Source organism: Anguilla rostrata, chromosome 17, assembly GCF_018555375.3.
Source record: "Anguilla rostrata isolate EN2019 chromosome 17, ASM1855537v3, whole genome shotgun sequence".
Classification (NCBI taxonomy): domain Eukaryota; kingdom Metazoa; phylum Chordata; class Actinopteri; order Anguilliformes; family Anguillidae; genus Anguilla; species Anguilla rostrata.
In genome coordinates, this window is record NC_057949.1 from 7,741,428 (window position 1) to 7,765,988 (window position 24,561).

General features: G+C 43.4%; 2 protein-coding genes across 8 annotated transcripts in view; both read right to left on the reverse strand.

The window, feature by feature from the left end:
- Positions 1–1,142: 1,142 nt before the first annotated feature.
- LOC135242835 (protein LSM12 homolog A-like) lies at positions 1,143–11,773 on the reverse strand. The gene is made up of 5 exons (XM_064314075.1): positions 11,614–11,773; positions 4,866–4,999; positions 3,839–3,948; positions 3,240–3,366; positions 1,143–2,873 (listed from the first exon to the last, which is right to left on the reverse strand). Exons 1-5 carry the CDS (start codon positions 11,738–11,740, stop codon positions 2,772–2,774), a joined length of 600 nt encoding a protein of 199 aa, XP_064170145.1. The 5' UTR covers positions 11,741–11,773; the 3' UTR covers positions 1,143–2,771.
- A 1,823-nt stretch (positions 11,774–13,596) lies between these two features.
- hdac5 (histone deacetylase 5) overlaps positions 13,597–24,561 on the reverse strand; it is a 66,692-nt gene continuing 55,727 nt past the window's right edge. For 6 of the 7 annotated variants that reach the window (XM_064314082.1, XM_064314079.1, XM_064314080.1 and 3 more), the window contains 11 exons: positions 24,265–24,314; positions 23,602–23,796; positions 23,282–23,337; positions 22,905–22,992; positions 22,662–22,781; positions 21,525–21,622; positions 20,664–20,782; positions 19,307–19,440; positions 18,738–18,822; positions 17,990–18,143; positions 13,597–17,692 (listed from right to left, as the gene is read on the reverse strand). In XM_064314082.1, coding sequence (XP_064170152.1) covers positions 17,653–17,692; positions 17,990–18,143; positions 18,738–18,822; positions 19,307–19,440; positions 20,664–20,782; positions 21,525–21,622; positions 22,662–22,781; positions 22,905–22,992; positions 23,282–23,337; positions 23,602–23,796; positions 24,265–24,314 — 1,139 coding nt within the window. In that variant the 3' untranslated portion in view covers positions 13,597–17,652. The remainder of the gene's footprint in view (positions 17,693–17,989; positions 18,144–18,737; positions 18,823–19,306; positions 19,441–20,663; positions 20,783–21,524; positions 21,623–22,661; positions 22,782–22,904; positions 22,993–23,281; positions 23,338–23,601; positions 23,797–24,264; positions 24,315–24,561) is intronic. The other variant, XM_064314078.1, reaches the window with a different exon arrangement.

Consider the following 24,561-nt stretch of genomic DNA (forward strand, 5'->3'; position numbering starts at 1 on the left):
TCTCTGATAACTAAGCGACCTTTGTGCACTGAAAATGTTATTTTTGTTCTCCTTAGAGCAGACCGATTTTTAGTATGGTTCTGAACCAAATTGTTCCCGTTTTCTACAACATTCGCTCCCAGTGACTCATAATGGACCGATTGTAAACATACAGCACGTCTTTCTTGGAACAACAAAATAAAGTAAGGTATATGGATAACTGGATGAATATACCTCCGAGAATATGTCATGTTCTAAACAGCAACAATCCACAACCTTCTCATAAAAAAAATGTAAGCAGTTGTTTCCATACTGAAGGCGTTATACCCAGATACACAATAGTCTGTTTTGCCTACGGGCAACTTAACTGTTGCTGACATTAAAACTGAATTGTAAAAAGCATCAAATGAAATGCATTGTATGTTCATAGCCAAAGGCTGATAAACATGAGAACAATTTATGATGGGACCACCAAAAGAATGGCAGTTTTCCAGTCGATCTATTTTGCTTATTTTCCACTCCGAGTATATTGCTTTGGTATAAGGTTTGGTACACAGAAAGTGTAAAAATTATTCCTGCTGCATACGCGGGGGGTGATTAGGTAAATTGATCAACAAAGTCTTTTTTATGAAAATGGGGAAGTATTCTTTCGGTTTCTTTCCCTCTTACAAGATTCATGGGTACTGTAGTGCAAACAGCATGCATTTCCAGATGGCTTAGTGTTGGCAATAAGGTGAAATCATAGCAGGCCGCACGTGTTGCGGTTGCCGATGACAGGTGAAAGGTTTATTTTTAATTTTTATTTAAATTATAAACACAGCCAACGTTCCAGATGACTTTTCTGGTAGTGACACTTCAAATATGTAAATCGCAAGGTACGAGACCCGAGTCAAATATGTATTTGTTTTGGATTCAAATACTTTTCTGTGTTTTATTGATCTTGCCTGGTGTAATTGAGCCTGCTAATATGACAAGGCGGCAGGGTTTGCACTTGGAGAGTATTTCATTGGTTCCAATACATCAGCCAAGATCAATAAAGCGTATACAAGTATTTGAATCCAAACTTAATACGTATTTGACCCAGCTCTGCACGCTACGTGGATCATTGGTGTTGGCAACCCATCAAATGACATGATGAAAAAAATTTTATACAGACTATATACTCGTTTTTTTATTTTTTATTTTCATGTTATTTAAAAAATAAAAAAAAAACATTGGGAAAGTAACCGACAGCAGTCTTGTTCTCATACCTCGGCTGCTGGAATATAACGTGGTAGCTTCTATTACATATTACTTAAACCCACTGGCCAAGCCTCGATTAGGCTACAGGTTCAAACATAAATATCTTTATGTTAAGTACATTTTCTCCGCCAAAAAAAAGGATACCAGAGTGTCCTATTGGACTTTATACAGAAATGAGATTCATATCCAGAATAATCCGGAACAGACATGAAGATTTGTTGTTTTTCTGTGTTTAAACAGGAATGCAATCGAGTGAGTGGAAACAATTCACATGCCTGGTGTACCGGTGATGAAGCTGTGCATTTAAGAGCAGAAAAACAAAAATGACACTAAAATGTATTGATTAATACTTCAGTAAAAAATGGTCCCGTCACATAAGAGGTATTTGCAATGAAGAATTAAGGACCGTTTGAAGGGAAGAAAAGGTATCACACGGTCAGGTTCTGTGGTCATTGTTCCCAACCCATTCGATCACCGCTTCACTTGGCCATATGCCTCGTTGCCTTGGGACATCACAGAAGGAGCACACAGTAGGCTTTGCGTACTACCTAACGTAAACCAAAGCCTCACCAAGAATGGCAAGTAAGTTACTCCCCACTCCTCAGTCAATGGTAATGCAACAAGAGGTTTTTGGCAGAGATTCAAATAAATCCAACACATTTTCTTCAAAGGGGACAAAATGAAAGATCAAGCATTATAATTACACAATCAAAAGAAAAAAATGCCATAAGAGATGTCCGTCAAAAGGACTTCACCCAGAGCAAGGTGCAATTCCCCTACATTTCTTACACCTTCCTATAGGAAGAAGTCCCAGGCCATCAGCAATAATTCTTGTCATTTTCCTTTTAAAGTGCAATTTCATGATGTCTCATCTCTCTCTCTCTTGCACACTGTAACATTGGCATCCTTTTCACTGAGTGTTCTAAAAAAATAACCTTTCGCATTCCAAAAAGCTTTTAAAATTACAGTATTACAGTCAGAAATTGTTTTGTTACTTTTATTTTAGAAAATGTCCTCCGAATGCATGGTGGTGTTTTCAAGTCACATTTCATTTCAAAATATGGGCAGAGATGGAACATGGATACAGCAAAGAGGATAAGCAAGGTGAAATAAAAACTAACAGCGCTTTCTGACTACTCTACCTCTCCCTTCGTGAAGAAATGGAAGACAGAAAAGAGCAGTTAAAGAAGGGGGCGTGGTGGGGGGGCTGAAAGTTCAAGCAATTTTGTTTTATTTGGGGGGGAGGGGGGTAGGTGGGTTGGAGATCACAGAAAGGGTCGTCTCTCCACCCCCCCCTCCTTAAATTACCTTAAAAAAAAAAAAGTCTAATCTGGAGAGTTTTTACCTTTTCCCTCTTATTTTCATGAATGGTATTTTCTTATGTTTTTTTTTCTTTTCTTTTTTTCTTTTCGGTCACCTGGACCCATGAGGCTCCTGGCCCTCCTCGTGGCCTTGGGCGGGGAGGAAGAGGAGCGCCGAGCCTCGTCTGGCGGCGGGAACGTGCCGCCGCCTTCGCTGCGGTCTCCTCCGAGCCAGGCCCGGCCGCTGGCTCACGAAGACAGAGCCGACTCGGTCTGTGTCTGCGGCGCCTGCGACCGCGGCGGCGCCGGCGCCGGCTTCTGGCCCTCCGCGTCTCTGAAGTGTTTCTCCACCTGTGCGGGGAGACAGCGGCCCACGGCGTGACCAACGGGACGAGAACCGCTGCGCGATAGGCAGGGGGGTGAAAGGCACTGTGCTAAGGCTAGTAGATAAATAAGCATCCCTTTATTTAAATCAGCGTTTGAAAAAAATAATCACATTTTTAAAATAAGCATTCAAATTTGACATCCAAAAAGGGTTTTAATCAATGAAACGACACCACACCACTAACTAAAATAAATAAATAAATGAATACCATTGTATGCGTTTTCAAAACTACACAAGTTAAAACCAAACGGTCGTTAGAGTAACAGAGAGGAGAAAAGAGTGCTTGCTCCAGAAAGGCGGGGGTGGGGGGGGGGGGGGGGTCGGGTACTCACTATTTTCCGTACGTGGCTTAAAGCGCTTCCCTCTTTGCCCTTGCAGTTCTCCACCTGGTATGGCGGCGCGATAACGACGTCGTCCATCACAATTATGTTCTTCTCCTGCCATTTACAGTCTTTGATGCTGCAAGGAAAGGAAGACAGCGGCCCCCCCGCCACATGCCGCAGGTGAGCACCGCGCCGACGTCTGCGCGCAGGAAACCGGGGAGAACACCGCTACCCATTACCGCCAAGCTGCCCCGCACCACGCACACACAACCAGCCAAACGCGCCCATGGGACAGGGTGGCTTCACGGAGGCCAAAATAAGACACACCCACACGCGCACTGACGTGACCCAATCTGCTGCAAAGGGAAAATGATTTTCACTGGCTCACACAAGTCAGCGATTCCATTGGCTGTGGCTCCACCCATTATGGGAGGCCTTGAAACCTCTTCACCCTCCCCAAAACCAGTAAATAGAGGAACAGCCCATGTGTCAAGCAGCCCCCCCCCCCGCCCCACTCATCGTTTTTTTTTTTTTTTTTTTTAAAACAACACCAACGTCACTCACACAGCAGGCAGCGCGCGTGTCCAGCAGAGGGGAAGGTGACTCACGTTTTATGTATCGTCTGGAAAAGCTGCTGGCCCTCCACAGACACTCCTGCGCTAATTGCATATGCTTGGGACAGTTTGTCCTCCTTCTCTGATCGTGCTCGATTGGCAAGCTGTGGAAAAAAGGGGGGGGGGGGCGGTGAGGCGCAGGTTTATGTATTTCCAATGGCTCACATTTCTAGCACAGTGAACAAAACAAGTAAATAAACAACCCATGTTGAATATGCATTGAGAACAAATTTTAAAAAATTATAATAAATTTGTTATAGAAACAGTCTATTCTCCCAATTTGAAGGGGGGAATTTAACGGTGTAAAAGCACACCAGTGTTTGGTTGGACATACCAATGACCGTTCACCCCAGTGAAAGCCTAAAAATATCTGGTTGTCATTTGTATACCTGCCCAGGGACAACAGATGTAAATTAGCTGCTAGCTAACTCTGGTGCAATTACCTTTTAATTGTGCACTGTTCCTGTAAAAATAAATAAAAATAAATAAATCTGCACGGTGAGTGCCCAGTGCCAAAAGGTTACCCTCTCATAGGTACATCTAAATATTCTTGATCAGGGGTGCACAACAAGGGCCGATCCATTTCAGGATTTTGTGACAATTTCTGCTCTTGACTATTTAATTAGCTCAGTCATATCCAAAACTACCAAGGATCAGGAAGCAATAGCACTAAGTGTAAAAACTCAAGCTACACTTTCAGTTGACAGGAAGAAAGGAATCTTTTATTGTTGAAAGTTAGTTTCAACCCTTTGTTTTTTTGGAACGTTTTTCCCAAATTCTAAGTCAGTGTTCTAGAACTCTCAGTTACCAGTAGTGATTGTAACATCAACATTAGAATGTTCAGTTAATAACATTCTAATCACATATTTGTGACCTAACACCTGAAAGGGATAAGGATGCCATACTGGGATAATGAGTGAGGTCAGAACCAGGACCGAATGGGCATGGCCCGTTCCCTTGGGCCCTATTCTGAGTAAACCTGCAGAGGGGACCGATGAGCGTGGAAGTGAGAGCAGCTCACCTTGTTAACATTCAGTGACGCTAGAGGAGGCGGAGTTTCAGCGTGATCATTAATTATGTCCACTTCTGAAACGTAGGCTAGATTAATCAGGACGACGTCATTGAGGTTGGGCTTCCCACTGGATGGGGGGCATTCTGAGGAAGGGACCGGTCAAGGCAAGTAGTAGACTGCGTGGGAAAAATGCGGCCAGACCTGTTGCGTATGGCCAGGGGACTGGGCCATCAGGCAGGCTGGCTCAAACAGTGGAGACAATACAGTTGAATCTCTGTCATAACAGCAACGATTAATAATGCCTAACATAAGCATGTGGAAAGGCTAGAGCAGGGGTTCCCATACTGTGGTCTCATACTTCCACCAAAAAGAAAGAATAATTTCCCCAGTGAGGAATTTTGTTTACTCTTCAGAAACCTTGTCAGGCTCATGCACCTGATAACATTTTGATAATTATACTTTTTCCAATATGTATACTGTAATAAATGGCTGCACAGACACAGACACACACACCTCAATGACATCATCACATTTCAGACAGGTTCTCGTGTATACAGTTGTAAAATAACCACTGCACCACAGCCTGAAGTGGCCTCCGGATAAAAACGGCCCAACATTAACCCCCCCATTTTAAAGGTGAGGTGTGGCGTCCACAACCACACTGCGGCCATTTCCAGGCACCTTGGGGTGAATAAAGTTCAGGAACCGCAGGAGCAAATTCCGTATAAGGAATGGAAATCCTGCAGGCAAGTTCATGTTGCACTGCCATTTGCCACAGCCAGCCTGTTCTCCGGTTCTTTAAAATGAGCTCTCATGTTCCCAGCCACAGGGGTCCTTTGTGCATACTTCCTTGGAAGTGGAAGACATTGTGTAGGTGCAATCAAAGGTTAACAGTCTCCTGAACTTCCCCTCCATGCGCACACAGGAGGCTCGCTATTGTGTCCCTCGTAGCCCACTTTCTATCAAGTTCTGCGTCGGCTGACCTCAAAGCTTAGGGAACATGCTCATCTGTAGCCAAGGAAACCATTCAGGGGTTATTTGTGGCCAACTGAGCAAAGTATTGCAACACAGCTTGCCTTTGAAGGAACAAAAACATTTTAAAAAATTCCACGGAGGAAGCATTCCACCGAGGCGGAAAGCAAAAAAAAGGACTTTCTGGCTTCAAAGCGGAGGTGAAACAGAGCCCCCCACACAGAGGCTACAGTTAAACATGTAGGACTGTCTGAAAAGCAGGGCGTGCAAGGCAGATGTGGCCTGCAAAACCCAGAAAGAGAGATGGACACAGACAGAGGGAGGGAGGGACAGGGAGAGGAGAGAGAGAGAGAGAGAGAGAGAGAGACCGCTGTAAGTTTGGAACCATGGTCCTCACTGTCCGCAGACCAGAGGTACGATTAGCTCAGCCAGCCGAGCCCCAGGAAGTGACATCACCCACCAACAGCAGATGTTCACGTGCAGGGATCAACGCTAAAGGTATCTTCTGACACACCTGCCCCACAGCTGCCAAGTCTACCTGGCCTACTTGACTGTATAAAGCAAAGTTTACCTGCATGAAAACAAAAGGCCTCCGCACTAACACTCATTTCTGTAACAACACTCAGTGTAATAACACTCAGATTCATTTTAGATTACGCACTAGACCTTGGAAGTGAATCCAACACAATCCAAAACAATAAATATCTGTGTAAATAGCAGTGAGATGGTGACAGATGGCTAGCTACACCCCAGCTCTGAGAGTGCCTGTGTCACCGCGACGGCTGAAGGAGCACAAACCGCGAATTCTACGCTGGCGCTATGCTTGCCATTACAGCAGAGACCAGTGTGACCCCCGCCTTTGAACCTTTTTTCATCCTTCTTACACCCAACCAACCAATCAGAATCTAAATAACCCAAATTATGAATTGGCCCTAAATCGCCATTTGGCCGATCAGCTCCGTTGTTTTACTCGTCCTTGGCAAGTGAGTAAATGTTATGGTTCAACCCTAATGTGCTGGATGACGTCTGAACAGCTCCGCCGGCTAGTATGCAACACCTGATAAATTAAGCAAATCGTTTTCCAATTGTTTTGCAACAAAAATAGCCTCTTGTGCAAACCTTTCACATGACCATGAGTGCACCAGTGACCTTGACTGACCTTTAAACCAATACTAGCAGCAGGTGTAAATATTTTGCCATTATAATCACTTGGAGATGTCTTCCACCTCAGTATCAGGATTTTGCAGACAACCGAGCTCACAGAGGACAGTACACACACAATGAGGCCCAAGCAGGAGGCACTGCTGTCAAAGTAATTACACAGAACTAGGAGTATTCCAGCATGTACTACCTGGGGAAATTAGACATTTTCCAGAGCATATCTGTCCCAATGTCAAACAAAATATGACACAAACCAAGTACAGTAAGTATCAGAGCAGCTAAATGAACACGGATTTCAAGTATTATTACTCAATGTCATTTATTAATTCAGTGAAATTCCTTCACTACTTGAATGCTATTCAGTGAACAAGCATACATTCATTTTGAGTGGATATTCTCGACCATGCTATTGAATGAGACTGACCCAGCCTCTGCTGCATGAAATTTACTGTATTCCTGGGTGAGGAAAATGACCGTTTGTGGATTAAAGTTCATATTACTCCACTGTACCGCTTAACTTGACAACGGGTGACACCACACACAGACACAAATGAGTGTCTCACACGCAGTGACTCAGTGTCTCACTCTCTCTCACACACACACGTCTCCCTCACACACACGCACGCACACATGCATGTCTCACACTCACAAATACATACACAGGCGTGTCTCTCACACACGCCTGAAGTCATTTAAGGGTGATACAAGGACAGCATATTCTGCTGTTTTGCTAGTGCAAAACTGAATTTAAACACCAGCAGCTGCTGGAAAAATGGGGGAAACCCAAACTGTGCAGCGCCGAAAATGTTTATACAAGTCATGGTATGACACGTGTTACTCTACAGTAAAGATGTACCATGTGTCAAATTTGCATTTGTTTCATAGAATTTAGTTTCCACTACTCTATACTGTAGCTGCATTTTACTCATCACTTTCAATGAATTCTTTTGAACTCAAGGCACAATACATATCTTGCTGTTAGCTGGTAAAATTAAGCTTTTTAGATAAAAATGTTGGGGTGAGTACTATGGTGTCGAGTTAAAATGTTGGGGTGAGTACTCTGGTGTTGCAAATGAACAGAAGCGGAATCTAAACTTTCCTTCTCAAAGTGAAATACCACTTTGATGACAGAGTAACTCAGGAAACATACAACTACTGGATTTCATCCAGTAACACAGCTGTCACATGGAGATCAAAGTCAAAATAAAGACTACAGGCCAAAAACAAATCGCAAAAAAAAATGATAAATTACTTCAGGATACAAAAGACAAACACAGAAAACAGGCATCCTTCTCCAAACAATGCATGGTCCAGGAAGTTCCAATAGGGACCTGGTGGAATGTGCCAGAATCGCTAACACTACCATGTTCAATGTCATGAGTTCATTTCAAAACACACCGTAGTTGCAATTCCCCTGCTTTTCAATACGAGTAGAGTGCTAAATATATGATCATGTTACAATGAATATTACAAAACAACGTCACAAATAGTTCATTTTAATACTGCCATTTAATCCCATCACCTCCCTCAGCTTGTACATTAAGGATGTGACCTCATAAAAACTACCGATTATGAAGAGCTTTGGACCTTGGTAAATGGATTTCCCCACCTTCACCTAACAAAGTGAATCAGGTCCTCTAAATCGTATTACCAGCTCCACTGCTTCCCCCCCTCCCTCAAGAGAAACCGAGGGGGCACACAAACCGTGCGAAAAACGAGAACGTACCCTCTCATAAAATATCACATGCCGTCCCCAGGACTTGCGCTGCATGATGGGTTTTGTTCCATCCGTAATCAAACTCTGAAGCTTGCCATGATATTGTTTTAATTAGACATTTGTAATGTCCTGAATGATTGTTTAGCCTCAAGGCCATATTACGCTTGCCATGCAGAAAAAATGGCCTATATTCACACATCTCAGTCTTCAAAACCTGTCAAATGAACCAATTATTTCATTTTCTTGTACTAAATGACAAATGATTCCTTTAACCCTTTGTACTTTCTATTTTTACTTCAGTTATAGACAGACAGATGTAATCAGTAGGGCTCTAATGACTGAAATGAGGAAAACTTGAAGGTGAAAGTAAACCATTCGTCAAGAATTAAAAGTCTGATAACCGAACAAATTACAATAAGGACTGGATAAAAAGCCAGAATTAAACATGTTTTCAACAACCTCAATTGCTCAAGACAGGTGATGTGACCAAACCTAGCAAACACAACAGGGTGAGAAATTAACAGCAGTCAAATACTAGCAAATTTTATCTGTGGCTGGTAAGTTTGTCTACTCTAGCAGCCACTTTGGCAGGTAACCACCCATCACTTGGCTAGATATTTATAATAGAACAGGACCTCCATCTGGTAAAACGGTGAAATTTGCTGGTGAAATCTTGGAGTGCAACAGCCACTGAGGCCACGGGTCAAAAATATTCCAGCCCTGATATACAGTCAGTCAGTCCCACTTTGGGAAGCACTGGGTTAAAACAATAAGGATCTCTCTCACTCATTCCCTCACACCCCTCACCCCCACCCCCTGCTCTGTGTGCGCACAGGTGGATGCTGTGGCGTGACAACGAACAGCCTGCCTCTCACCCTATAGGAAGTTAATGAGCCACCAGGGGAGGGGGGACCCAGGGATGCACAGTTCACATCTCTGTCCAAGTCACACTATTCTCACCCAGCCAAGAAAAAGCCATGCTTTCACAATGACTGCTGAGCTACACTGCCAATTAAGAGAACGACCGAATGGGCATCAGAGAATGAAACGGAGGTCAAAACATTATCTGTAAATCGCAACAAACTTTGCCCAACCACCCTAGTATCACCGTGCTGCAGCAAGATGCATAACTGTAATGTCTAGTCACAAAGCATGTAGTTTTGTTGCTACAAAGCAGTCAACACTAATTCACATCCATTTGCTGATATAGCCCTTATAATTTGAATAAAACAAGTTAAAAGTCCAGTTAGAAGCACTGGCTTCAAAATACAGCCTGCAAATATGTAGCATCAAACCTAAAAAAAAATTAGTTCTGGGAGCAAAACGTTCCTATGAAACATTTATTGGAAGAGGGAATAGAACTCGAGAAATGTCTGCATTTAAAGCACCAAGCAACAAGTACGCGATGGCACAAACCTCCCATAATCAGGCAACAGTACAAGAGCTATTCCCTGAGAATACTTATTAGAAGCTAACATTGTCCTTCCTTGACACACTTCCTCCACCATGCTGGGTTCCCAGCACCCATTGCAAATCCATGTCAAACAGTCAGATTGAAACTGAAACAGTCACAAAAAGCAACACATGGGACACGAGATCGTAAGTTTGTGCCCGGCGAGATGCCATTAAGACGTTTCTTACGATTTTAAATTATACCAATATTACACCAAGCACCAATCTGCAGTAACAGAAGGTCACCTCCGCTAGTTCACATAGCCAACTCGTTTAGAAATGCTGCTAGCTCGCCAGTCCAGTGTCTTACTCTCTCACACACATAGTCCACATAGTATAATTTACTTCTCATAACACTTCTTATTGATTTCCCGTGTTAACCGAACCTATTATTTTCAGCGAAAGCAATAACGTACATCGTGTACATACAACAATGTAACGTCAGCAAAATTATATTGTTGTAGACTAACCAAGTTAACGTTTGAACTAATACATGTTACTTACACGGATCCATACATTAGCATTCGCTTGGAGAAACACCGCCAGCTAAAACTGACCAGGCCTGCATTCTAAAAACCATTTCACCCAGCCCAAACAATTGCATATAATTTCATTGCAAAGTAACGCGTGGCTACAGTGCTAACGTCAACTCGCTAGCAATAGCCGGCTATCAAACTAGAGGCATATCGTAATCCAATTAGCCAAATTAGCTAGCAGAAGTCAAGCGGGGGGAATGGGACATTTCCCCATTCAACTAAACACGACGATAGCCAATTAGCAAGTTATCCAACAAACAGAAGTCCAAGGGAACAGCTTTCAACCCATCCGTTTCTGTTGCCAGCAATGAGCTAGCGGGAGCTACCTAAAAACGCTGTAACTTAACGCTAGTCTACCTAAAATCTGAACACATAACTCTACCGGGGATTTCATTCACTCCGAATCCGCTCATACCGCGTGTTAACTAGCTATATTCCAGACAGTCATACAACATGAAGCCACAACACCCCATACGGACTTGCAAGATAGTGATTTACCCTGCCCAGGAATGAGCAACTGCCAACAGGGGCCACAATAGCTGATTAGCAAAGTAGCCATATAGCTAACGTTAGTTCTCCAAGTACTACTACAAGTCACATGAGCTACAGCTAACTAGACACAAGCACATCGCTAGCCAGTGGTGAATATGCGCTAACCGGAATGCTTTAATCATCCACATAACGTGCTAGCCACTCCAACTTGACAGTGTTAACCCACAGCAACGTTAGGTCCAAACGAATCGACTAAATCCACCGACCTAGCGTGGTTAGCATGCAGGATGGGGACACAGGCTGGCAGTCTCTCGTTACGCTTGCGCGGATCACTATTTAGCTAGCAAAAGTAGCCAGTTACCCCCCAGGCCCCTCGCAGCCAAAGACATTACTGATTGAGCGTGACTCTGAAAGAGAGAAAGGATACTCAAAGTCAACATCTTGGACGGGTAGTCAAAAGCCACGACCTCTCCTTGCAGACGCTGCCCCAAGCAGGTGAGGCAGGAGACATGGTTCCCGACGTTGAAATCCTCCCCCGGTCCAGGAGCCGCCATCTTCTCCGCCAGGAAACCGGAGCGCCAGCTTTACGTGAACATACGCGTTAACGTCACAGGGACAAGAATTGGGCGTGTCCACGGGCTTCCACTACGATTTGAGGTCTTGCGTGGATACCACGCAGTTCTGTGGTGTGTACTAGGGATTATTGCTGCATTTTATTTTACCAGACACCAGTATTTCTGGATTTTTTTTTCAAGTACTTTGGCAGTAGTATAATTCAGGAAAGAGACCCAATTTATTAGCGACAGGGAGCTACATGCTTATGTGAATTAAGATGTGGTGTTATCAGAGGGGGAAATCCCCCCCCCCCCAAAGTTAATACACTTAAAATTTAACACAGGGTTTACAATTTGGATAAATGTGAAATAACCACTTGAAATACACAACCACAGGCACTGGTAACCCACAAAAAATTCCATTAGCTTCATCAAAAATAATTTTAAATCCAACCTTAATTCTTTTTGTCACTAATGCAGTGACTTGCTGTGGCACACACCTCTCATGTGGGGGCTACACAAGCACTGGGCAAATCAGAATTTAAATGTTATATTTATTTATTAATTTTTAAAAAAGAATTTAATAGCTTTAATAGTTTCTTCAAGAACAGCCGTTGAGCCATGGAGCCATTTATTTACGCAAAAACAAATGGACCACACTTGACCTTGAAACATACAACAGACCTGCCCGGAAACGTGAGGCATCCCTTCCGACAATACCTCTGACAACAAGTAAAGCCTGCAAATTATCCATAAAGCAGTGTGCATTTCTAACCAGTGAGAATGGCATTATATACAGAATCACATCTAAACGTGTTGAGTACTCAGTGTGTGAATTCACATTTAAATGAGTCCAAAGTATCACATGGGCAACGGTCATTGCAGAAAGCATTCCACTGTAATAAAATTTAACATCTGCTCCAGCGCGCCAAACCCTGGGGTGACGGGAGAGGGGACAGGTTCAATTGTGTCCCAGATGCTAGCAGCGTAAAGGACTCAAACAGACCAGCCCAAAAGCACAGTGTCTCAGTTAAGCAGCACAACCCATGGTCCACCAGACAATACACATACTAAATTAAAATAAAAAAAGACTAACTGAAAATTGTAATGACTCCAGGCTCCCTAGCGCACTGTCATTATCCAGTAGGGCAGGCCAGCAGTGTGCCTGCAGGTTTGAATCCATTCAACTGAGTAGGATGATGTCCAGCTCTATCTTTAGACATATGTCTGAGTTTTCTGGAGCAAAGTAACAGGATAGTTACAATGGACATTACTTTTTATTGTCGGTAGTAACTCTGAATTTAACAGTGGTCGTTAGTCCACATTATTCAACAGCTCTCAAATCAGACAAAACATCTGAAGACATGACAAATCTCATTTGTATGTATAGGTGGTATCGGGCTACAATTCTGTCTTTTTTAATGTGTCTTGACTGTTTTGCTGTGATTGTTTGCTGTTCTGTCATGAGCACACTGAGGACAATTCCTAACAACTAAGTTGTATGGCAATAAAGTATTGAATCTTGAATCTTGTTCCCACTGTAAATAGTCAAACACACAATACAAATTCAACTGAGACCCAATCTCTACAGGTTATGCAATTATTTTTGATAAACAAAATCCAAACACAACTGAAACCAATTAACCAAATTTCTGTAAAGGCTGTCCTCTGTTGGCAATATAATTTCTCTCTCGCACACACTTACACTCCCGTACACTGTATACACATATTCCACAGAAATGATACAGGATGACACTACATATGGAAACTCATTGAATTAAACTTCACAGGCCTACAGATCCCTATAGCTTCCAACAAGTAAACTCACACCAAATAAGTCTGAAGGAACAATATGATATTGTTTATCTCTGTATTGTAGCAGTGATTCACTTTATTGAGTTTCAGACAAATGAAACTACAGGGCCACTTAAAAAAAGAATTAAGTCACAACATTACAATGAGAAGAATAAAAAAGGGTTTTAAAATATACACACACCCAGAAAAAAAATACGATAACAAGACATTCCCTTTAAGATCCTGGCTGCAATTGCACCTCTGCACCTCTGCACACTGCAATTATAAAAACAACAGAACAGGGAGAAATAAAAAGGACAGTGATCTTCATCAATAGTATTCACAGTAATAGATTGCTAAAATAGTGTGTATTGCACATGTGTACATATATATGCATTTATATACACGTGTATAGTAGCGTACACATTAATTGTAATTGCAACAGGAAAGCATTTGAAAGAACACAAGACTTTTGAGGAATGTGCTTTGATAATTTCAAACATCTGCATTTTAATATGACCAAAAATGTATATATTCAAAATATATGGTGTAAGATGGTCACATATTCAAAATCCAGCCACAGAGTATGGATATTCAAACACCAAAGCGGTGGTAGGACAATGTATGAAACAGACCTCTCTTTCCAAAGTCAAAAATATACAATGTTTTTTTTTTCAATTTTAACCATCATCGATCACGAATACCAGTATACACAATATATGAAATATCAATAAATATACATATTTACTGAATAGTAAAATAGGGTGGCCACAACAGTAAAGCTATTTTCAATGGTGAAGTTGATATTATACACATACATGGACATATTTCAGTATTTGGTAAAAACTGCAATGCCCATTTATTTTTGTTGTGTTGTAATTTTCATGTAATTTGACAGTTTCAAAATGTGCGCCAAGGAAAAAAAACAAAACATTCATACGACAGTCACTTCTTTCTTGGTTTTATATAATTCTTTCCTCCCGATAACTCCAACAAACTGTTAAAAAATCAGTTTTCTTCAATTTTCAGACCACTGGTTTCAAACCAAAATGGCAAAAGGAACATCAGAGAAACTCCTCAATTAAATACAACATAAGCAATGGCATTAACAGAAAAATGTGGGTGTAATGAACCTATTCATGAATATCAATGGTCACTGTTACATGTCAAAACAAACATAGCTCAATTAATATTCCATAGCAAATCCAGACACAGTAGACATTATTACACATTAAAAAATATAGGGGCTACAGAAAGACTTATCCAAATTGATTACATTTTTCCTAAGTGGAACGCTTCTTTTGGGTTTTATTCAAATGGCCTTGGTGTTTATAATGACAACAGGCACATATGCTGTGAGTCTTCCTGTGAAGGGAACATTGGATACATTTTTGGGGGACCAGTAACCATGTTTTCTGTATTCAAAGACTCAAATTGTAAATCAACACATAGAAACAAAGGGTGGGTATAGTTATGGTTTTGGCACAAATCTCATATTCATTTAAAAAATCTGGACAATTTAAATGTGCATTTTTAGGGAGTTGTGCAGCTGCAAACTGTAGTACAGAGGAGCACTGGTAGGTGGGTGGGCTAGGTACACAACGTTTAAATTTGAATTCTATGGCAGACATGTCCAATACTCCTACACAGTTTTTCGAATCATTTTCAATAGTAAAAATATCAACAAAAAGCAAGAAGAGATCCTTAAAGATATTGAGAAGCTCATTGTTCTTCTAGACAAAGTTGAACATTACACACATTAAAAAAAGAAATGTTAGGGGACCCAGAGGTATACAATTCAACATTTTGAAGTGAACACAGGAAATAGCATAACCAGAATTTCTGTTGTTGTGGTCAAGCTAAGTATTTTGGATTGTACATGAATGATGCTGAAATGAGAAGCCATGACAAAAACTACACTGAGAAATAAAGTAATCATGGCCCATGGATTGGAAAAACCAATGAAAGGAAATTATTAAATTACTGTGATGTGGTCTACCACTTTGTGATAGGGTGGTGTAGTGTAAATCATCTGTTTAATGTTGTAGTGAACTTTTCTGTATAAAAGTGTACATCATCAACAGAACTACCAAGTTAATTTAGTTGAGAATGACATAAAAATCCTGTTAGCTCTTGAAAAAGCACTTCCTGCCTTCTCACGCAAACACAACTGTCAATTAAAGATAAAATTAATTTGTGTATATGCTCTCTTATACTTAAATAATACTTTAACATGTAAAGCCTACACCATAGGGTTAATACTGTCTATAACAATAGTATGTTGCTCCCCACAAAACAAAAAACAAGGGTGGCCCCCTCCCACCCAAAAAATGTCAGACAGCATCATTTGTGAGTGAGAAATGTGAATAAATTATTTACAAATGAATTATTACATCTGAAAAGAGTTGGTCACCATGTCACAAAAGTTCCTCACAGTTACACAATCTCTCCATCAGGTGTGTGAATTCTCCCAAGATGACCTCTGACCTGGTGCTTTACATTCTCTAACCACTCCTCCACTGGTGACAGAAACAGAGGAGGAGGAAGAGAGGAAAAAAGAGAGATGGAGGACAGTGGAGAGGAAAGAAACACCACAATTCTCTTGTAGTCGCCAAAATGGTGCATTATTTCTGAGGAAATTAAGGCATGTTTCCACGAAAATGAAAGTGACAGGTGGATTCGCTGATTGTTTTCAAAAAAAATTCCTACTCTTCTCCTTTTTTTCATTTTTATTTTTCATAAAAAGGCACCGAGTTCTTCTTGCGTAACGTCCGCTCCCGTCTCTCTTCAAAACGGTCATTTTCTACGAGGGAGAAAATCGTTGCGGGAAATCGACCCAATCTGCTATTTTGAAATCCTCCTCCTGAGCGCTGCTGGGGGCTGCCTTTACGATAGTAGTGATGGTATGGGTAAAAGAGTGCGAGCGTGAGGAGGGGGGGCACAAAATGAAGCCCGAAAACACTGACCCACGGACAACTAGGACAGAGGGAGCTGGGTCTTTAAACAAAAAAAGCAACTTGAGCAACAGGCCTCTCCTGAAGATCTGTGAAGTCACCGTAGTCCCAGCTAAACCTCAATCTGATTCCATACTCAACCACAGTAGTTGTGAGACAGACTGAACAAATATACAGTATATGTATCTATATGTACACAGTAGACCCATGCCAGTCCTGGACTTGCAATTCAGGGTCTTCAGTACTTTTGGGTTGTACTCCCCACATCACACCCATTATTATGCAGTTATACGCATTAAACTCTTGTTTATCGTGTCACTACTTAAGTACAAATATGAATAAGTGTTTTTATTGCATTATGTTTTTGATATATTTTAAATGTGACTGTTCGCATATTGAGAAACAAAACCCTTTTGCAAGTTAGCATTTCCTGTTGGTACAGGACTGTACAGTAAATGTGGACTTTCTTATTCCTGGTCCAGGGTCTCCTGCATGTGCAACTTTGTGTATGCAGCACACACAAAACCACATATATAAGCCAATGCATGTACTTATATTCTGTACATATATGTTTGTGTGCTTCTTCCCAGATTATTGAACAGACAGACAGTTACACCAGCAAACAGAAGTGAACAGAACAGGAAATCAGACACTCACGAGGGAGAGAAAGTCATTGATTTTGACTAATTAAAACAGGTTTTAGTTCCTCCCTCTAGGGGTACGGTGTGTGGGTGTTGAAGTGCTCTCGCTTGCTGTCGTTTGACTTCAAGCACACAAAAAAACCAAACACAACAGTGTCCAAGGAAAGACCTTTCCACTTTAAAAGTACAGCTGCTGCGGTTTCCGCTGCTTGGCCGACTCACACCGTCGGCCTCTTTACCCCCTGCCGAAAAACCAAACGGCAAACGAAGGTCCCGCTTCTTTCTGCTCGTCCGCCCCTCTGCCGGGGTCCGCTCGCCTCCTCAGTCTCCTCCGCCCGTCTCCCCCCCCCCCCTCGCTGCCCTCGGGTCAGGGGGGTGGGCGGGGTCTGGCACGTGTCCGTCAAGCGGAGAGAAACAGGCGGGGTTTCGGTGAGGGAGGCAGTGGGGGGTGGGGGTTTTGGTGGGGAGGCTCGCCAATGGCGCGGAAGCAAAAGGTTCACCGAAAAACAGTGGCCACGCCTCCCTACAGCACAGGCTCCTCCTCCATTGGCTCCTCAGTAGGCCTGCCAACACAAAATTGTCAAATCACATTCAGCCCCTCAGAAAGAGACCCTTCCTACCAGTACAATTATGGGTAACAACAAAGGCCAGTAAAAAATAGTTAGCTACCATGTATTTTTTACAGGGGTGCTCAACCCTATTCCTGGAGAGCCACACAACCTGCTGAGTTTCTTATCTACTCTGTACTTTATCAGCTAAAGACACTGATAACACAGCAGATCACTTAAAAGTCGTGTTGCCGTGGTGACCGGCGTCGCGCGGGCGAATGGGCGCTCGCAGTGTCGTGCGGTGCGACGCACCTCCTGGGCTCTGTGGCGACGCCCTGCTCGTTGTCCACGGTGAGGGAGGCCATGGCGGTGACGGTATCGGCCTCCTCCTTGTCCCGGTGCTGCGCCTCCATCAGGGACTGCCCCACGGTGGGGGCCAGCGGCTCCACGCAGTTCCAGTGCTTACCTGCAGAACGCCAGCGCCGTATCACGCATGAGAATCACTCATTTTAAACACACGGCGCGACCCAAAGCATCCCAGCAGGAGCCTCATAGGCCAAACAGGACAAGTCAAACCAGGAAAGACCACAAACAATCTACAGCAATGATGTGTGCTGAGCATTCAGGTGTAAAATGGCCACCGTGCATCATCCAGGTGGGTGCTACACACTAGTGGTGGTAGAGGCGAGTTTCCCTCTCATCACTGCAAAGCGCTTTGAGAAAAGTGCTATATAAATGCAATGAATTATTATTATTATTATTATTATTATTATTATTATTAATAATAATCCAAAAAATAAAAAACATGAATAAGAGCAGAGTTAATTAATATACTCCCATAGTGCATTTTCTGAAATGAACAAGCCTTTACTGCAAATGCACTGTTTAATACCACTCGGCAGTAAGTATTTCGGTGTGATTGCTGATCTAGGATCAGTTTTCCCCGGTCCACATCCCAGCTGTACCCAAAACTGACCTTAAAAGGTCAAACTGATCCTAGACCAGCACTGCTATACAGAGAAGCTGGATGAACATTAGCCCAACGCCGCGATGAACTCACTTTGTATCTCGATGACCCTCTCCAGGGACGCCACCGCTTTCGGACAGGGCCTCTGCTTCAGGACGGCCTCCGGCAGGGGGTCCAGCTGAAGGGCGGAGGGACACCATTACATACTGTAAGGAGAAGTTCTGAATGGGGGGGGGGGGGGGGGTGTTGTAGACAGGGGGGCCCACAAAAAATATTGGAACGTAAGCACTGATAATTTCTTATTCATAACTTATTCAGTTATTCAAATGAACACTAATAGAATATTTAATGTACAATGCAGTAATAAAATGAACATTCTCTTTTTCTTGGGGTGGCCGGGGGTGGTGCGGCCCAATGGGAGATCTTTTCACAGGGCCCAAAATCCCTGGTGGTGCTCCTGCTGTATGATACTACATATAAATTGCTCTCAAAAAGCCCCCAGAAAGCACTCATGTAGAAAGGAAAGGCAAATGGGAATTTTAGAAGGCTCCTAAAATGTTTAGAAAGCTCCTAAAATGTGAACCGAGCGCTAAGCTTTCAGAGCACACGCGCTTCGACCAATCAAAGCAGAGCTCTGGAGCCGGAGGATTCAGGAAGCACACCTCTTCTCCGAGGAGGGCGGAGACACAGGACTCCGATGCGTCACAGATGGCGGTGAGGTCGTGACCTCCCTCTAACGCCAAGACCACGCGACCGCCCGCTAACGTCATCAGCTGCTGGGTCAGGTGACCAAAACCTGAGGCGGCAAAAAGGGTGAGTTGGTTTACACTGAATTCATTACATGATTTCATCGTGTGATTTCATGATATGATCACATCACCCGAAAAGCATTCACATAAAGCAGTAGGAAGTCATAAGGGTTAGAATGGAATGAATTATGCTGACACTACTTTTAAATGACCCTGAAAGATACACTAAGCATTTTCCCTCATGTTTGCTTGGTTTATATTTTTGGAAGAGACTAAAATTCAACTTTTGGTTTATTTTAAGAAGGATACTACCATTCGGACAATTAAAATCGTGTGAATTCTCTACAATTATACTGAATGTCTCAGTACAATCATTTGTTATACTGTGATTTTGCTGTGATTTAATTTTGGTGGTGAGAAATGAAGCGTGTGCATCAAGACGCATCACTGCTTGGAAAGACTAAGACATTTCTGAACTCTTAAAACTGCAATAAAATATATGTAGAGGAGATGCATTTGCTGTTCACTACATGTTCCTGCCACATTGGCTCAAACTCATTCTGGCTGTTCACTAGGCTGTAGTTCCATGATTTGCCAGCAGAGGGAAGCAGTGTTATAAGGATAAAAATGAAAGCAACCCTACTGGAGCCTAAGATTTAAAAAGACTTGGTTCCAAAGTGTTGTCATATATGTATAAATGAGACCACTGACAATTAGAACATTAATTCAACTCACAGTGAGATTAATGTGTACAATAAATGTATTCCACAGGCACCTACTGCTCAGACTCATTATGAATGGTGCATGTGCATTCTGGTAACTAATTACATATGTAATTACATTGTAACTACTGTGCGACTAAAGTTTGACTAATGTGTAACTATGATATATCAACATCTTACACTTGTGGAAGATAGGGTTGCTCTTTTTGAAAGTGGCAGGTTATCAGAGTCAAGCCCTACTGCTAATAACCTAAACCTTAATCCCAATAACCTTGATACAGCACCAAACCATAAAAAGACCAAAAACCTGCTTTTACCCTTGATGTAGTCACATGGGCCACAAGTACTTGTATCACAATTTACTTTCTATTGCAGTTATTACAGTGTAACTGGATTAATTAGTGTAATAGAAGTTGTCTATTAAAAGAGTGACTGAGACATTTAAAAATTGTATTACACAAGTGACTTAGAGCAGGTGGAAGTGATATAGAGCAGGTAGAAGTGACTTAGAGCAGGTGGAAGTGACAGAGCAGGTGGAAGTGACTTACACTTGGCGGTGACAGAATATCCACCCAGAGGAGACTGGTGACCCTCCACAGCGTCGAACCCGGCCGACACCAGCACGACGTCGGGGGAGAACTCGTTTGCGATGGGCATCACCACAGTCCTGTGAGCAGACGCAGATGAACAGTTAAGACCTGAGCCTGCCAGACGTCCATAATTCACAAACCGGCAGAGTTAGCAGTACAAAGCATGACTAAGGCTCAAGACCCTGAATCTAAATGCTGCAGCGTTGAGTCCTGGACGGTCTGCTCCTTCCTTGAGCAGACTTAGAATGCATTGCTCTGGAAAAAATCAAGCACAGCAACTGGCCTTCAACAAGAGCCTGTTCCCATCAGCCGAATGTCAGCAATAAAAGGACAACATTCAATTAACACTTGTCCTTAACTTTGACATAAATGCAGTGTTTTTTCTTTAATCCTTTAATTAAGCTGGGAAAGTCAATTGAGAATGTTTCTTTTTCAAGGACGCCCTGGAAGAAAGGCCAAAGCGGGGAGTCAGAGAGAAAGAGAGAGAACAGGGGTAAAGCCCCTGGAGCAGTGTTTTTTTGGTAAAAGGCCTTGCTCAAGGGCCCAACACTATCACACTCTTCACAATCACAGTTCCAAAGGTCATAGGTCATAGTTTGTTTTTGCGATCGCTGAACTTGCCAATATGTGTTGTAAACTAAAAAAGCAAACCCGAGCATTTAATTGTTGCCTGACGGTTAAAGAAGCCTGTGGACCGAGCTCGGGTGCTGTAATATCACAGACGTGAGGTTAAGACGCCAGGTTCTCCGCTGCTGCTCTTATCACTGACCGCCACAGTGGGGCGCTGCGTTTGGAGACGCCCCGTTCTGTCCTGGGTACCTGAAGGCCGTCAGATACTCCACGTCCCCCATCGGTGGCTCCACGCCCCCCGTCCACGCGATGTTCACGTTGAAACCCACTCCTGGACCCGCCCCCACCTGCGGACCCAGAGAAGGCCGCTCGTTACGTAACAGTCAGCCCTTTGAAGGGCAGGTTTTTTTGGAAGTTTTAAGTCAGTGTTCTAGAATTCTGCTGCTTTCAATTATCAGTAGTGATTGTGACATCAGATTTTTTTTTAAGTTTAGTTAAGAACATTCTAATCACATATCCGTGACCTTACACCTGAAAGGGATAATAAGTATTCATTAATAAAGTAAATTTAATATTTATTATTTTGACAAAGTGCCTGTGACGCCTGGTTTAGTAGCCTTCTGTACACGATCTTACATTAAGCTCCTAGCTCATACCAGCTTATTTTTCAGCTCTACATGCAGCCTACCTTTCTGTTTGGCCCAGACAGACTGGGGCCTATCCAGTCCAGAGGCTATACTTGTGGACTGATTTATTGTATGCATTACATTTTTCAGTGTACTCGTTTGAAGGGGCAGAAACCACTGGCCTTCAGGAGATGCACAAATATGTGTTCACCATAAGTGACCATAGGGGGGCAGTGTGGAGCTGCTGTGTCCAGAGCCCTGCATCTCCAGCTACAGCTGTGATTGGTCAGGCAATGAGTCATCAAAATAAAAAAAATGAACTCGATTCAATAGACCTGTGAATGGGCGACGTTTCACTCAGCCACCCAGTGTTTTTGGAAAATATTTACCAAACAATTCTTTTATTTTATTAGTTTCCACACGTCCAAACCCAGAGACAGCCTATCCTCTCCTCACAATCCAACAAAATAAATTCACACACACACCCAAAGTGTGGCCTGTACATCCAGCTGATACATATTTACCTCAGGATTTTGTAACTGACTGAGATGGCAGAAACATTTTTCCCCATTACCCTAAAATCCACTATCCTTGAAAGATATAATCCGGTTCACCATAACAAACTAGGATAACTTTTTTAGCTCTGGAAATTATTAACAGACACAGACAGACACACAGACAGTTGCTAAACCAGTAAGGACAAAATCCAGGGACAGACAGGCCCGATGGGCAGACGGACAAACGGATGGGACACGCCTACCTCTTCCGGCGCCCCGCTGCCAGGGAAGAAGTTTCCGTCGTCGTAGCGATGCAGGGAGATGTAGAGGACATTGGGGTCGTTGTAGAAGGCCTGCTGGGAACCGTTACCATGGTGAATGTCCTGAACGGGGAAAAGCAGGGGTTAACGGAGCCGCCGCAGCCAGCGAGAGCAGAGGGGCGCGCTGGGGCTCGCAGGGGGACCCGAAAAAGTAGGGAGAGGGACGAGGGCAACGGGGAGACTCACCCAATCCACAATCAGGACCTTCCCCACGCTCAGTTTCTGCTGCAGCAGCTTGGCTGTGATGGCCACCGAGTTGAAGAAACAGAAGCCCCTGCGGACGGACACGAACACCGGCGTTAAGTACACTAACACTGGCGGTAAGTACACTAACAATGGTGGTAAGTACACTAACACCAGCGATAAGTACACTACCCCGGCAATAAGTAAAGCACTTCTAGAAATCCTTGAGAACCACATTGCTGGTGTGTTTTAAGACACTGTGTCCGTTTTTATATAAATATTCATGACTAAATTAGCTAGAGCTAAGTGAATGGCACTGATAAGCTGCCTCCAGTCTTGCTAGCCAGAACACAGCCCCGGATTCCCCCAGGCGTACGTACATGGCAGTGGACTCCTCTGCATGATGGCCCGGAGGTCGCACCACCGCAAAACCGTTCTGTCCGGGGAGAGAGGAGAGAGGAAGTTTCACAATAGCGCACCTCTCTCACACACCGTGGTGGGATTACCCATGAGCACATCGCACTATGGGCTTGATTTACCAAGACCTTTAGCACATGCAAAACCTTTCAGCACATGCAAAAACCAGTAACACAACAAATGATTGGTGCAAAACAAATACCATGACTAATCATTGGTCACGTTATTGGTTTTTGTGTGTGCTAAAAGTCTTAGTTAATCAGGCCCTATTTCTTCACCTTACCTCTGGAGAGTGGACAGCACTACCTCTAATGGAAACCCAGACAGAGGGAGGGTCTTTCCTGGGGGGTGGGTGGGTGCACACTCTCACCTTGAGCTCCCCAGCGGCCACCTTGAAGGCCAGTTCTATGACGCAGCCCACGGCCATCCGCACGGCGCCAGACGAGTGCATCTCGTTCCACACCGTATCACTATCCACCTGCAGGGGGCGACACAGGATGCCATCAGCCCCAGCGTTTTGAAGCCACGTCCAAGTTTCAGAACCACTACAAACGTCCTTAAGCCAATATAGCACGCCACTTTATTTCTTCCTATTCTTTTCAGTCCTGTAGTTAGAAACAGAGCTACAACATGACTGAAAACACATAGAAAACACTGCCATAATAATTATAATAAAAATAATGCTAACGCAACATAAATAGTCATTGCTAATATTATAAAAACAGCAATGCTATAGCTAAAAACTGTGCGATTTAGCTATGATCTTACGGTGACAAGCACAAGTCACTCCTACATCCAGTCTTAAATCGTCTGGAGGCGTTTCTCAGGTGAGCACGCAGAGGGGGCGGAGCCTGCTCAGGCACCGCAGGGGCGAGCTTGATATAAATAACCTGTGGTGAGCGAGCGAGCGAGCGAGCGAGGGCCAGCAGACGGAGGAATCACTCACCCCGATGCCTCCACAGGGCAGCAGCGCGTACATCTTCTGGCTGATCGGACCTGAAAGAGCCAATCACACAGGGAGAGGCGGTAAGGTCGGGGGTACGGAATAATCCCGCACCGGCTGACGCCCCCCCTCGCCACCTATCTCCCAGTGTTCATCTCTCCCCCCCTTCTTCATGAAGACCCAATAGCTTCCCGTTCAAACAATGAAAATATTTTTGAAACACTGAGAGTGGGGGGACTGGTCAGAAAGATTTGAGGGCGTTTTAGGTTTCAACCGCTTTCAAAACCGCACTAACAAAAG